The sequence below is a fragment of the Macaca thibetana genome, chromosome 12 (genome assembly GCF_024542745.1).
Source record: "Macaca thibetana thibetana isolate TM-01 chromosome 12, ASM2454274v1, whole genome shotgun sequence".
Taxonomy (NCBI): domain Eukaryota; kingdom Metazoa; phylum Chordata; class Mammalia; order Primates; family Cercopithecidae; genus Macaca; species Macaca thibetana.
In genome coordinates, this window is record NC_065589.1 from 46,618,254 (window position 1) to 46,633,786 (window position 15,533).

General features: G+C 39.2%; 1 protein-coding gene across 1 annotated transcript in view; it reads left to right on the forward strand.

Annotated features, from left to right (window-relative positions):
- The window catches only part of HECW2 (HECT, C2 and WW domain containing E3 ubiquitin protein ligase 2), a 391,418-nt gene that overhangs the window by 308,723 nt on the left and 67,162 nt on the right, over positions 1–15,533 (forward strand). The window contains exons 16-17 of the mRNA XM_050751032.1: positions 2,950–3,052; positions 5,689–5,785. Coding sequence (XP_050606989.1) covers positions 2,950–3,052; positions 5,689–5,785 — 200 coding nt within the window. The remainder of the gene's footprint in view (positions 1–2,949; positions 3,053–5,688; positions 5,786–15,533) is intronic.

The following is a 15,533-nucleotide window of genomic DNA, read 5'->3' on the forward strand; positions in this document are numbered from 1 at the left end:
CCCTTTAGAATTAGGATCCTTTACCCGCCTTTACATGCCTTTTCTGTGTCTATGTGCATGTCATGTTTTCAATATTATATTGTATATCAAATATCTTTGTAGCCGTATATTTTGCATAAGAAAAAATATGAATACAGTAAATAACTGGATCTGATTTATCAAAATTCTGCTCTTGGAATTTCCCCTCATGATTTACATACTTGCTCCAATGCATCATGTGTTCACTGGTTGTAAGTGCAGATATAGAAGGGTACACATGAGAAGCTCATATAAAAATGATATACAAATATATTACAGGATGAGATATGTACAAAAATATTTATGTTTTATGAGTAGCTAATAAATCTTTACCTTGCTGTCATGTAACCCATTAGTGGTGAACTGAATGACGCTAACAGCATTCATCTTAAAAGCAGAACAGACCTCTCACCTTTGGACCTTGTGTGCGATGTGTAGCACAATTAGGGCTCTGTCTGATATTTTATTGCATAGCCTGTGCCCTTTAACCACTCACCTTATCATGACTTCACAGTATGAAGCTGGCTGTTTGGTCTAGTCAGGACTATTTTTCTGGGAAAACAGACATGAGATTAATAGCTATACTTTCATTTTTTTTCAACCCCTCTACCTTAGAACATGAATTATTTTCATGGTCTAGTAGTAGTAGCCTTTATGAGAGAGGGACCCTAAGGGATACGTTAAGGCTTTTCCTCCTATGGCTGGAAACTGAGCAGTGGCCCAGAGATAACTCCGTACAGACTGAGCGTCCAGCCCTCCACGTTGTTAAACCTTCCAGGGGAGTGTCCTTTCTGACATGGCTGTTGGAATCATGCACATCTTGCAGTGCTGCCCTTCCGAGGGATTGCCCACTGTCTGCTGGTCTGGTTACAAGGACTGAGGTCTCAGAGAGAAGACCTTTGGCTTTTCTGGGAAATGATGAGACATGGCAACATACTGTAAGGAGAGAAAGTATATATTGGAGTGTCGAAATGATCAGATATCTGACTAACAATCTGTACTTAGTGATCAGATCTCCCCAGAGAGTAGCTGTATTCATCCCTCAAAGCCAGTAACTCAAGAGAAGCAGGATGAGAAAACTTCTAATTACATACATGAGTCATTTCAGCCACCATCTTGTATTCCTTCAGCAAATATTCCAGTCAGTAGAAAGATTGATGTCCTTTCCATCTAACAAGCTAACACCAAACACCTACTACAATGAAGAAACATAATGGTTGCTGTTATAAGGGATGCAAATAAATAACACATTTCCTGCATCCTTTTTCTTTTTCTTTTTTTTTTTTTTTTTTTTTGAGACTGAGTCTTGCTCTGTTACCAGGCAGGAGTGCAGTGGTGCAATCTCGGTTCACTGCAACCACTGCCTCCCGGGTTCAAGAAATTCTCCTGCTTCAGCCTCCCGAGTAGCTGGGACTATAGGTGCCTGCCACCACACCCGGCTAATTTTTGTATTTTTAGTAGAGATGGGGTTTCACCGTGTTGGCCAGGATGGTCTCGATCTGTTGACCTTGTGATCCAGCCGCCTTGGCCACCCAAAGTGCTGGGATTATAGGCGTGAGCCACCACGCCTGGCCCACACATTTCCCGCATTCTTAATAGGCAAGGAAAACATGAAACCATACTACAAATGAATAAAAATATGAATGAAAAATGCTTTGTAAATTTTCTTTTTTTAATAGTTGGGAAAGAAAAATATACCTTTAGATAATCATGTTTTTTTCTTTTTATTTATATCTTTCTAGCTTTATTGTGGTATAATTGACAAATAATATAAACTGTTCGCAATGGCAGCTGCTTGTTCTGCTTGTTCTGTGGGAGCTCAGAGAAGGTTGTATTTAACTTGGGCTTGAAGGAGAGGGAAGACCTTGTTGAGGAGGGGCTGTTTGAACTACTCTTTGAAGAATGAGTGAGAGCATTCTTAAAGGACAAGCAAGCGGTGGAGGGTGGGGAGGATATTTTTAGCATTAGGGTCTTTAGAAAAATCTTCAGCAAATACCCAAGTGATGCAATATGATAAAAGGGCTGCAAATGGTTGTGGGTGGAATAAAAGTCTGTTTTCAAAATCCCAGTTTATAAATCCAGTGCAGTATGTTATTTTTTCTTATTCTCTCTTATACTACTGTTCTACTATTGTCTTAAAAGACTTCTGTAATATGGGGAAAAATGCTAAAGCAGAAGCGAAAAAAACATTAGAGTTTTCTGGTAAGACTGTTGATGGATATTTTTGGTTATCTACTTGTGTGTATGAGTTTCTAAATCTATATTAGGTGCAATAAATAATTCAGGTTAGGACAACCCTATTTAGCTCCTCCGCACCTGTTCCTATTAGCACCCTGGTGTGGGAGGCTCAAACCAGAAAGATCTGTTGTACCAGGTGTTCTAATAGGCACAGAAAATTGCTCCTGAGGAGATAATATACTAACTCGGAACCCCACATGAAGATTGCTGCTCTTCAACCCCTCCTCTGCTGAGCCAGGGAATTCCCTGGCCTGCCTCAGCCAAAAGAAGAAATATCTTGGCACTGCCCCAAAACATTTTATACCACTCAGTCTTCCCTTTGATTGTGTTGTTGCAGACTGTGCTCTGTCAACGCAGAAGTTAGTCCTGATGAACAAGTCTGCTGTTTAGCTGCTGCAGCCTCCGTAATTATAAGCAGATTGAACTACTTCTGTGCCGCTTGGTAAAGAGTCACTGCCCCAGCCCCTCTCAAGAATGTGGATGCCTCAAATCCTTCCCCCCCTCCCCATTTAGCCACTAAAACAAGACTTTCAATAACCAAGAACCCTGCTTCAGCTCCACAGCTGGTGTCCGTTCTGATCAAGTGGTACTTCACCATGCTCATTGTTAATATTTTGAACAACTTGGTTTGGGATGCTGATACAGAGCATTCTGGCTCTTGGTGCAGAATATAAAAGATGCCTCTGTTTGCAGGTAGGAGAAGATTCTCGACATGCAGGACCACCAGTTCTTCCCAGGCCATCCAGTACATTCAATACAGTCAGTAGGCCACAGTACCAGGACATGGTTCCAGTGGGTATGTCATCCCTTTCCAGAAATTATCTGTCCTTTTGTGCTATTATCTGTACCATGTACATCTGTACCATGTACGCACTTCTCCTGTTGTTAGCCTGCTACTTTTTGCCCTGTATTGAGAAATTGCTGCATTATCCTTAAGAAATGTACAACAAAATCCTATATACTTGAGTCTCAAAGGGCTTCTGTCTTATCATATCCTAAAGGATGAGATTGTTTTTTAATAGCACCCTACCTTTCCTGAGTAGAGGTATTATATTAGATTATTGAAGTTAAGGAAAAATAATTTATTAAGGTAATATGTTATGCAATCATTATAAATTAAGAATTTGGACGAGCATATACTTAATATATATTTAAGGCCGAGACAGAATTTAAATGGCATGTGAATCTGTAGCAGCCTCACAAAATAAACAATCAAAGAAAGCACATTCTTAAGGGCTTTTGTCACAAATAGAAGGCAGCAAGAACCTCTAAAATAGTAAAATAAAAATAAATGAATGTAGGAAAAAGTCCTAAAAAACAACTTGAGTTGTTATTAAAAGGATGAGGTTGAAGTAGATCGGTGGTTGCCAAACCTGAAGTGCCTAAGGCAGGGGGGGTGGACAGACTGGTGGGAGGCCATATGGGCTCCGTGCTCCGTCTTAAATAAGACTAGGTTGGCCGGGCACAGTGGCTCACGCCTGTAATCCCAGCATTTTGCGGGGCCAAGACGGGCAGATCACAAGGTCGACAGATCGAGACCATCCTAGCTAACACAGTGAAACCCCGTCTCTAGTAAAGATAAGAAAAAATTAGCCAGGCCTGGTGGCATGCACCTGTAGTCCCAGCTGCTCAGGAGGCTGAGATAGGAGAATCACTTGAACCGGGGAGGCGGAGGTTGCAGTGAGCCGAGATCGCACCACTGCACTCCAGCCTAGGGACAAAGCAAGACTCAGTCTCAAAAAAAAAAAAAAAAAAAAAAAAAAAAAAAAAAAATTTAGACCAGCTCTCCATTTATCTTTGTTTTAAAACGTTTTTGTTTCTTTTTTTTATTATTATACTTTAAGTTCTAGGGTACATGTGCACAACATGCAGGTTTGTTACATATGTATACATGTGCCATGTTGGTGTGCTGCACCCATTAACTTGTCATTTACATTAGGTATATCTCCTAATGCTATCCCTACCCCCTCCCCCTACCCCACGACAGGCCCCAGTGTGTGATGTTCCCCACCCTGTATCCAAGTGTTCTCATTGTTCAATTCCCACCTATGAGTGAGAATGTGCGGTGTTTGGTTTTTTGTCCTTGCAATAGTTTGCTGAGAATGATGGTTTCCAGCTTTATCCATATCCCTACAAAGGACATGAACTCATCCTTTTTTATGACTGCGTAATATTCCATGGTGTATCTGTGCCACATTTTCTTAATCCAGTCTATCATTGATGGACATTTGGGTTGGTTCCAAGTCTTTGCTATTGTGAATAGTGCTGCAATAAACATATGCGTGCATGTGTCTGTATAGCAGCATGATTTATAATCCTTTGGGTATATACCCAGTAATGGGATGGCTGGGTCAAATGGTATTTCTAGTTCTAGATCCTTGAGGAATCGCCACACTGTCTTCCACAATGGTTGAACTAGTTTACAGTCCCACCAACAGTGTAAAAGTGTTCCTATTTCTCCACATCCTCTACAGCACCTGTTGTTTCTTGACTTTGTAATGATCGCCATTCTAACTGGTGTGAGATGGTATTTCATTGTGGTTTTGATTTGCATTTCTTCTACCTCCCTGGCTGACTACTAATTAATCAGAAGATGGTTTTTCATTTCTGACTTGTCATTTCTGTGAGGCTGATTTTCATAAGCTTAAAATGATCAAGATCTAGAATCTCGTTGGTGACCTCATCTTGCCATTTGATAATAAATATGGCTTATCAAATGAGTTTACTAAGAATGTTTAACTAAGCCACAGCTAACAGATCTAAGTCCAATAATCATATAAAAGGTTAGATAGAAATTGGAATGTAAGCACCTACAGTGGTGAGCACAGTCTAGTTCTAAACTATAACTTTGAGTATAAGTAATATTAGCCAGAAAAACAGATTTCATTTATTTTTTTATTTTTCAGTAGAAACAAGTTCTCACTATGTTGCCCAGGCTGGTCTTAATCTCCTGAGCTCAAGTGATCCTCCCAACTCAGACTCTCAAAGTGCTGGGGTTACAGGCGTAAGCTACCATGCCTAGCTGAAAAACAGATGATTTTGAAAAGTTTGGATGTATAGTCCGGGCGCAGTGGCTTACGCCTGTAATCCTAGCACTTTGGGAGGCCGAGGCAGGTGGATCAAGATCAGGAGTTCGAGATTAGCCTGGCCAACATGGCAAAAACCCATCCCTTCTAAAAATACAAAAAAAAAAAAATTAGCTGGGCATGGTGGCGGGCACCTATAATCCCAGATACTTGGGAGGCTGAAGCAGGAGAATTGCTTGAACCCATGAGGGCAGAAGTTGCAGTGAGCTGAGATGATGCCACTTCACTGCAGCCTGGGTGAAAGAGCGCAACTGCACCTCACACACACACACAAGTTTGGATTTATATACATAAAACTAATAATAGATTCTTTTTTAAATTGTTGTCTTTTCTGATTTTTTTTCAGCTTACAATGACAAGATTGTTGCATTTCTACGTCAACCCAATATCTTTGAAATTCTACAGGAGCGTCAACCTGATCTTACCAGGAATCACTCACTCAGGTAACAATAATATTGGTATCTGGTTCATGTTGCATAAGCACAAACCATTAAATCTTAGTTGTACTGATATTTGTCTTGGAAATTTATTCTTTCTGACATCCTTTGCTAAAATTATCTTGTATGCAAATATTTTGTCATCATCACCAGGTATTGCAGTGCTGACTTCTCTCTATTAAGTATAAAAGTTGAATAAAATCAGCCAGGCTCAGTGACTCACACCTGTAATCTCAGCACTTTGGGAGGCCAAGATGGGCAGATCACGAGGTCAAGAGATCAAGACCATCCTGCCCAACATGGTGAAACCCCGTCTCTACTCAAAATACAAAAATTAGCTGAGCGTGGTGGTGCGTGCCTGTAGACCCAACTACTCGGGAGGCTGAGGCAGGAGAATCGCTTGAACCTGGGAGGTGGAGGTTGCAGTGAGCTGAGATCGTGCCACTGCACTGCAACCTGGTGACAGAGTGAGACTCCATCTCAAAAAAAAAAAAAGGTTGAATAAAATCAACGAAACAATCCAGAATCCTATTTAAAAAAAGAAATATGAAAAAAACACAAAAAAATTAAGCCAAGAGTTTATCCTAGATGTGCAGATTATAATGAAATTAATGACATAACCTTTTTGAGTGTAACTTGAGTAAGCAAAAGTAGCATACAGTTTATTGAATTGAGATGCGTAGAGTTCCAGATTTGGTATTCACATTTTTCCATAATAAAAACAGATTAGAACCTAAGTAGGGAATGTGATACTCTCTAAAACTGAGCCTCCCCTTGCATGAACCCTCTCTTCTAAACAACTTTTCAAAGCGTCATGCCTCAGGCCCGGTTTTACTTTCCTGAATACATGCTGTTCCCCTTCCCTGGCAAGCTTTTCTCTCCTTCTGAGTTTGGGAAGCAAGATTTTTCCACTAAAACCCAGCAGAAGCGTTCCCTCCTTGAAATCTTTCAACTCCACTGTGGACTCTCACTTTCATGATCTAGATTAGTATTTCTCTATCTAAGTGTGCTAGGCATCAGTGGGGATAGGAAAAGAAGAGTTTCTGCTGACAATCTTTCTTAACCCCAACTCCAGTTGTCACCTTTACTGGTAGAAGTATATTTGCCTGGTGGTACCATCCTGGCCCACAGCAGTGATTCTCAAATACTGATCCACTAAGTTGTGCCAAACTGTTTTCATCAGTATGACCTGGGAAGCTTATATAATACAAAATGCCAGGTCCTGCCTCCTCCAATTCCTCTCCCTTCTGTGAATTTATACCCCCTGTTCTCCCATGCCCTACCCAGAAATTTAATTCAAGAGGTCTGGGGTGGAGCCTAATAATTATTTTTTCAAAACCTCTCTGTATAATTGTGATGGCACAGTTGGCTGCAATAACCTTTGGTCTTGACACTATTTTGATGATTAGTCATGAAATGTATCACATTGTCCTTTGTACTGTTTTGACTTTATGACTTTTGTGTTTTGGTTTGACTTTTCAAGTCCTTATGTGTTATTTTCCAGTTAGATTTTAAGAGCCTTGCAAATAGGGATCTTATCCAACTCATCATTATTTTTCTTCCTTACTGTTCAAATATCTAGAATAGCATTTTGCACATAGTGAATGTAAAAATATGTATGTATATAGTTGTTGATTTGAAAATAAATTACCAAATATTCTTACGATATTCTCGATCTCATGTCTTTTTTTTTTTTTTCTTTTTTCTTTTGAGACGGAGTCCCACTCTTATTGCCCAGGCTGGAGTGCAATGGTGCAATCTCGGCTCACTGCAACCTCCGCCTCCTGGGTTCAAGCGATTCTCCTGTCTCAGCCTCCCGAGTAGCTGGGATGACAGGTGTCCGCCGCAACACCCGGCTAATTTTCGTATTTTTAATAGAGACAGGATTTCACCATGTTGGTCAGGCTGGTATTGAATGCCTGACCTCAGGTGATCCGGCTGCCTGGGCCTCCAAAAGTGCTGGGATTACAGGCATGAGTCACTGTGCCTGACCTTAGTCTCATGTCTTTAAAGTTGTCACTACCTTCTAAAGTTTGTAAAGGCTAAAGCTACACAACATTTCAAGTATTATGCTATAAACATTGAGTATATAAAAATCCCAGTTTCACCTGGTTTCACATGGTTAATAACATTTGACTCACCTCTTAGTGCTTTCCCCAACATAAGCATGCTGTTCTTAACCACAGAAAAATTATAATAATTATACAAGTGAAGATTTTGTATGTTTGTTTATTATGGCATCCACTCAGTAATCCATGTTCCCCTAGAGAATCTTGTGTAAGAAGTTTTAGCTTTAAAAAATTGCAGAAACAAGCTCATCAGTGGTCTAATTAGAAATGTTAGCAATCCTAGACCTCAAAGCAAAACAAACAAACAAACAAAATTCTTCCTCTTTTGCTAATCACAAAATAAAGAGAACTCTATTTCCTCTCTCTTCTACCACTTCCAACCAACACACACCACACGTTAATATCTGTTCCTCTAAGTGTACCCCATCCCCCACAAAAAAGAGGAAACTCAAGAAGTTTTTCACTTTTTCTCTGCACTTCACATTAGTATGTAATACGAATTAACATATCTTTAAATCTCCACTATCAGAGAGATTAGGTGATCTAATCTACCGGGACAAGGCATTTGTCATTATTCTGTAATGATTTGACAGAATCTTAACAGATCCTAACAGAGGGAAAAGTTGCAGGCCCAAGTTGGTAGCTTCAAGTTTTGTTTTGTTTTCTTTTTGCTTTTTAGAGTCTGAAAAGTCTCTAATCTCCTAAAGATTGTTGAAGATTTTTTTTTTAGTGGCATCTAGGGTCCTCAGTTAAGCATAATCTTTCTTCTAACATAGGATTCACATGGTAATCTATTTTATGCATTTATTTGATAGGCTATGAAATATATTTCCATCTTTACAGAATGTGACCGTGGAAAGCAGACGCAGTCATGATAAGTAAAAGGAAGGAGGAACTTAAATCAATGAGATAATGCCACTCCTCCTATCCAGAGTGTGTGTCACACTGCACTTTCATTTTCTGTCGAGTTTTTGGGAGTTAAATATTTTGCTTATCATAACATTGAAAAGGGGAAGTTTGTATATCTAAGAGAACACTCTGTTTTATATAGTTGAGGAGCATTCCCACAAACACAGGGGTGGAAAATCAGCTGAGTTTCTTTAATCTCCTATTTCAGTGATATTTTTGATAACAGATTTATGCATGGAATGGAGCCACTGAGCAATCTATGTGTCAAAGTTCGCTGTGGACCTTATATTCATACCTGGAACAAGGATTCCCAGTACCAACATAGCTTTGTATATGTTCTTTCTCATCTGTGGCATACCACTTACGATAAATATTCCTTCTTATTCTTCCCACAATATCCTGGTAAAAGTGGCAGCCCTTAAGGGATTGAAATAGGTATACCTCTTTACTTTGTGTTTTCCTGGTTTGCTTGTGATTCCTCCTAAACCAGAGGATAGCAGGCAATTCATTTAGTTTGCATCTATGTATAGTTTTCTCTTCCGTGAGACTTCACTGGTGTGTCTTCCTGTCTATGTGGCTATGGTTTTCCATGCATTGTGATATGGCTTTTACTTTCAACTGCTGTATTTAAATCACTGCTCCCTATAAATTCATTTATCACGTAAATGTGAATGGTACTAAGTTACTGTCCTTTTTTTTTTTTTTAAAAAAAAACAAACCTCAGGAGATGTTTATTTCTCCTATTAGAAAAATGAGCTTCCAAAAGTTAGTACCACATCTGTAAAATGGGTAGTGTCCCCATTGGATTATTATACGCTACTACTGGTTCTCACTGAAAGAAGATGTTTGTATGCTATGACATTAAAATAAAAGCTGAAAAAAAAGTTCTAACATTTTATATGAATACAGATATATTTCTTAGAAAACAACCTTTAACAATATTTGATAGGTGAATGTAATGCATATTTAAAAGTTCAATAAAATTTTTAGTATTGGTGTTTGTACAGCACTGTGTAATGAGAAAGGCTATGAACCTGAGTTAAGAGTTGAGAATTTCCCCTCTAATATGATCATTAGGTCCAATCAGTAAATCTGTTCCCTGCTAGTCCAGCTCTCCCCAGGCACCAGTGATTATTTTTGGCAGCAGGCTGTTTCCTCCTTGAGTGCTTCCTATATAACTCCCCTTGCCATGAGGACATGATCTGTGATTATTTTTTCATTCTGGGTAGATTAGATCATTCCATATTTTATGTTATTAGGAAATCAGTAACTTGGGAGTCAATAAATTCTGAACCACAAAAGGCAAATGGATATGTGTTTCAGGATTCACCAGACTAGAGGCAAATGCAGACTTGAACCTTCTATTTCCTTTCATTATCCTATTTGAAGAGCCCTGGGGTTTTGTCAGAGTTTAACTTTACTCTTAATTTTTTTTTTTATTTTAAAAATAATTGCCCATTTTGAAATTTTTCAAACAATACAGAATTTTAGGTAGTAAAAAGTTAAAGTATCAAAAGCTGTCTTTCATAAGATAAACCCTAGTGTTCAAAATTGCTAATCTATTTCTTTTCCAGCTTTGTGGCAAATGAATTTTTCTACATGTAATATTAGACTGGAAATGTTAGTCTTGGTTAACATCTGAACTATTTGGGTGAAAATAGCATGAATTTACTTCTGTTGATCCGTATGCATTTTCCTGTTAAAACCTGCCTAGCTCTCTCCCTTAGTCTTCTCCTGACTTGTTTACTTATCACTCAGATGTCTGGACCAACATGGCAAACTTCTGATCTTTGCTGTACCAAACTTAAATAATAGCAAATCTGGACTGAGACTATTATTTTCCTACAGACAATTTACATAGGGATAATTATTGAATTTTTAAAGATACCTTTTTTTTTCTTTTGAGACAGGGGGTCTCACTCTGTTGCCCAGGCTACAGTGTAGTGTCGCGATCACAGTTGACTGCAGCATCAACCTCCTGGGCTCAAGCCGTCCTCCTGCCTTAGCCTCCCAAGTAGCTGGGACTACAGGAGCACACCACCTTGCCCTGCTAATTGTTTTATGTTTATTTTATTTTTTCTTATAGAGATAGAGCCTTGCTATGTTGTGCAGGTTCATTTTGAATACCTGGGCTTAAGAGATCCTCCTGCTTCAGCCTCCCAAAGTGCTGGGATAACACTGGTAATTTGTTGCCATTCAACACCATGAGCCATTGCTCCTGGACACCTGATTAAAATAATTTATTGACACCACATAGTAATGGTCATTGAGAATTCCTAATAGTAGACTCTGTCTCACTGGGAGAGCAGCAGTAATGGCTCTTAGAAGGTAGTTGAGAATAGCTCTTAAGATTTGGTTCAGGTTTGGAGTCAGAAAGACCTAGGTTTGAATTCTGGCTCTGCAATTTACCCACCAGCTGACTTTGAATGAGACATTAAACAATCCTCCAAGTTGTCATCCTCATCTGTAAAATGGGGATCAGAAATTCTAACTTCCAGCGTCTTTTTGAAGATTAAATGAAATATTATGTGTATAAAGCATTTGGTACTGTGTAAGCATAGTAAACATACAGCAAATTTAAATCAATATTATATTAGTAGTCTGCCCTTCACTTCTTTGTTCTATCAGAAGGACTCAGTTGTTTTTTTTTTTTTTTTTTTTTTTTTTTTTTTTTTTTTTTTTTTTTTTTTAAGACGGAGTCTCGCTCTGTCGCCCGGGCTGGAGTGCAGTGGCCGGACCTCAGCTCACTGCAAGCTCCGCCTCCCGGGTTCCCACCATTCTCCTGCCTCAGCCTCCCGAGTAGCTGGGACCACAGGCGCCCGCTACCTCGCCCGGCTAGTTTTTTGTATTTTTAGTAGAGACGGGGTTTCACCGTATTAGCCAGGATGGTCTCGATCTCCTGACCTCGTGATCCGCCCGTCTCGGCCTCCCAAAGTGCTGGGATTACAGGCTTGAGCCACCGTGCCCGGCCAGGACTCAGTTTAAAGTAATTTGCCCCTAAACTCTAAAAACCACTATTCCTGAAATTGATCATACGTATAAATGGAACCATGTGATTCTGTGGATATAATTTAAATGCAACTAGGATCTAGGATCTCTCTTCCTTTTGGGGGTGGGGAGCAGACGAAGTCTCGCTCTGTCGCCCAGGCTGGAGTGCGGTGGGCACAATCTCGGCTCACTGCAACATCTGCCTCCCAGGTTCAAGCAATTTTGTACCTCAGCCTCCTGAGTAGCCAGAACTACAGCAATGCACTACCACGCCCGGCTAATTTTTATATTTTCAGTAGAGATGGGGTTTCACCATGTTGGCCAGGCTGGTCTTGAACTCCTGGCCTCAAGTGATCTGCCTACCTGGGCCTCCCAAAGTGTTGGAATTATAGGTGTGAGCCACTGTGCCTGGCCATCTTTAATTCAACCATTAATTTGTTTATAGGAGGGCTTTTTAGTGGTGCTGTCACACTGTTTCCTACAGCGAGCTTTACTCTAAAATCTTTTACATTTATGCAATAAAACCAGCCTTGACTGCTCCATGCCTGGACTGAGGACTGAGCCTTCTGGCTCGAGGTTTAGCCAGAAATTACTGAGGGCCAAAATATCATGGCAGTATCATTAAGATAACATTTTAGAAGCCATCCAAAGGTATATTAAAGTATCTTTCCATGCAGCTCATTATATTGTAGGCCTAATAAGAGATTAGAGACTTTGTTCTTCAGGGCAGTAAGCAACACAGATTCTTAGAACCTGTCACCTATTCTATGACTTCTGCAAAAGAAATAAGTGCTAGTCATGTTTTATTTGGATGGATGTGCTAATTTATAGATCTACATATGCTTTTGAATTATATATCATGTATATATCTAATTTTCACATTTTTGATGCATGGAATCTCTTAACTATTAATGTCAACTTTAAGACAACTGGACAGTCAATCGCCTAAAATTTAAAAGGCCCAAAACAGGAACTCCAATAGCCAAAATTAGTTTAGGTTATTTTCATAGTATCACACTCAGATATTTGTTAAATTATTTTCCGATAAACATTGTTCTCTGATGTAACTTTGAAAGATTCCCCAAATTACACATACATTCATCCACTGGATGTTTCTCCAAAGCATTGTGGTTTTTTGCTAATAAGTGGTTCAATCATGTTTTTCAAGATGATTTTCTTACATGAGGAATAATCATGTTTTAGGTATATCTGTTTTACTGCTGATTTTTCCTGCATTCTGTTATATTTATGAAGAAAACAATTCAGTAAAATGTCATTTTCCTTTAGTCATTAAACTTGGACTCTCTGTGGACCAAAGCAAAATATCAGCGCTGAAACCAGTCTCAGTGCCTTCCCTAACCCAAAAGAATAATAAATCCGCTTCTAAATCGTAGAGAACAATGAATTATTTATGATAGCACAAAGTAGTTTTTAATAAAATCTGCTTTTTACTTATATTTAAATAAATTGCCCAGTTACTGGATCAGAAGCATTTCTTACAAAGCAAACAAAATAAGCATCCCTTCTATGTTAATAATATGTTGGCAAGTTGATTTAGAACAGCTTGCCAACAATACAAACAGAAAAAGGAGTGGGTCAACAGAAATCTAGTCTGGCTTTATTTTCAATAGATCATATTATCTGTTGGAAAAGGAATAAATAATTATGGAGCCTATCTAATAATATACTCAATAGTTTAAAATTATTGAGTGCTTCCTATATAATAGGCTCCAGGCTAAGTATTTCATTTGCATTCTATAATTATGTTTATTTTAGCATGAGGAAACAGAGTTAAATAACTCTCTAAGTTCTTAGCATGCAGATAACTTATATCTATTTATGACAAACTTTGTCCCTACGCATGTGGCTAATTTCACATCTCTGGGTCCATAAGAATCATATGACCATAATGGACTTAAATTCCCATAACCTTTCAACTGCTTGACTGTATCTGTCAAGTCAGACAGTGCCCTGTGACTGTAATAATGAGTGTGAATGATCCGTGCTGGTCTTCCTTTCTTGACATTATACCATTAGGGAAGTCAAAGCATTTCTCTAGAACTGCCTCAGGGCAGTTTTTAAAAACATGTATTTGTGAATGTGCCACTGAACTATATCTAGAGGAACCAGGATGTGCAGAGTCGGCAGTCCAGAGTTTTGTGGTTCTGAGCATTGGTCTTCTGGTTGTCTCCAAACACGTGCCCTTTGACTTCACCAAAATGTTGGGTGGTTTCATGAGAATGTTTTCTGTGGGAATTCAGTCTTGAGACTTTGTTCATTGTCCTCAAATGATCTAGTAGAGTTGATCTTCTGGGGTGATTTCGTGCAGAGGAGGAAGTGGTTACACATATTGTGAGAGTCTGAGAGACAGCAGTAGCTGGAGACTTTTTCCTGAGCTTGTCACTGTATGGTTTAGGTTCTCGTTTTACGTTGTGAGTTTTCATGTTAAGAGATTGCCTTTTTACCTGCCTTTACGTTTCTCTCCAGTAGATTCTGTTTTAGTAAATAATTAGACATCAGCTTTCCAATTCTTTTTTTATTTCTCTGCCACAGCAAAAAAAAAAAAAAAAAAAAAAAAAAAAAAAAAAATAGATTGTTTATTCCAAACACCAGGTGGATTCTTACGGGAAATTGTTAGGAGCCACATATGTTATTTTGGCCTAAATTAATCATGTCCCTGGTTTGTATTTTACTAAGCACTTATCAGGTAGACAGAAAAGTGTTTGGTACTTGGGGAACACAAAAGATAAAGGAGGAACAACTGGGCACCATAGCTCACGCCTGTAATCCCAGCCACTTTAGGAGGCCAAGGTGGGTGGATCACTTGAGGTCAGGAGTTCACCTGGCCAACATATGAAACCTCGTTTCCCCTAAAAATACAAAAATTAGCCAGATGTGGTGGCGCATTCCTGTAATCCTAACTACACTGGAGGCTGAGGCAGGAGAATCACTTGAACTCAGGAGGCAGAGGTTGCAGTGCGTCGATATTGAGTCTCTTCACTCCAGCCTGGGTGACACAGTGAGACTCCATCTCAAAAGAAAGATAAAGGAGAAAAGGCTTTTGCCCTCAAGAAACTTGTGTTTCAAAAGGAATTTAAGTTGTACCTCACTAGCCAAATCAGAAGGTGCACCCATAAAAGTGCTAGAATGTACTCTAAGGGGCACAGAGAGATAAATGTACCCATGTAGAGAGGACCAAATGACAATATGTTGTATTAATATAACCTTAATCTTCATTATATACCACTAAGGTTGAATTGAATTTATTTGTTAAGGAAGAAGCCAGGCTAATGCAGTAAGTAACTCACTCCTATAATCCCAGCAGTTTGGGAGGCTGAGGCAGGAGGATCACTTGAGGCCAGGAGTTCAAGACCAGCCCAGACAACATAGCAAGACCCTGTCTCTACAAAAATGTTTAAAAATTAGCCGGGTGTGGTGGTACATACCTGTAGTCCCACCTACTCAGGAGACTGAGGCAAGAGGATCACTTGAGCCCAGGAGTTTGAAGCTGTAGTGAGCCATGATTGTACCACTGCACTCTAGGCTAGGCAACAGAGAGGACTGCCACAGATTCCTTCTAACTGTATATATTAATAAACTTGAATAAATATATTAAAGTAATTTTCAAATATTCCTCTAGTCATGATTAGTTGTCTTTAACAACATTTCTCAAACTTGTTATGTTATTCCAAATGCTGCGTGGACTCATGAAAATTTGTAGGAGTCACATCTGTTATTTTCCACTCTAAAAAGAAAAAGAAATATCGCAGACCTATAATGTTGACATT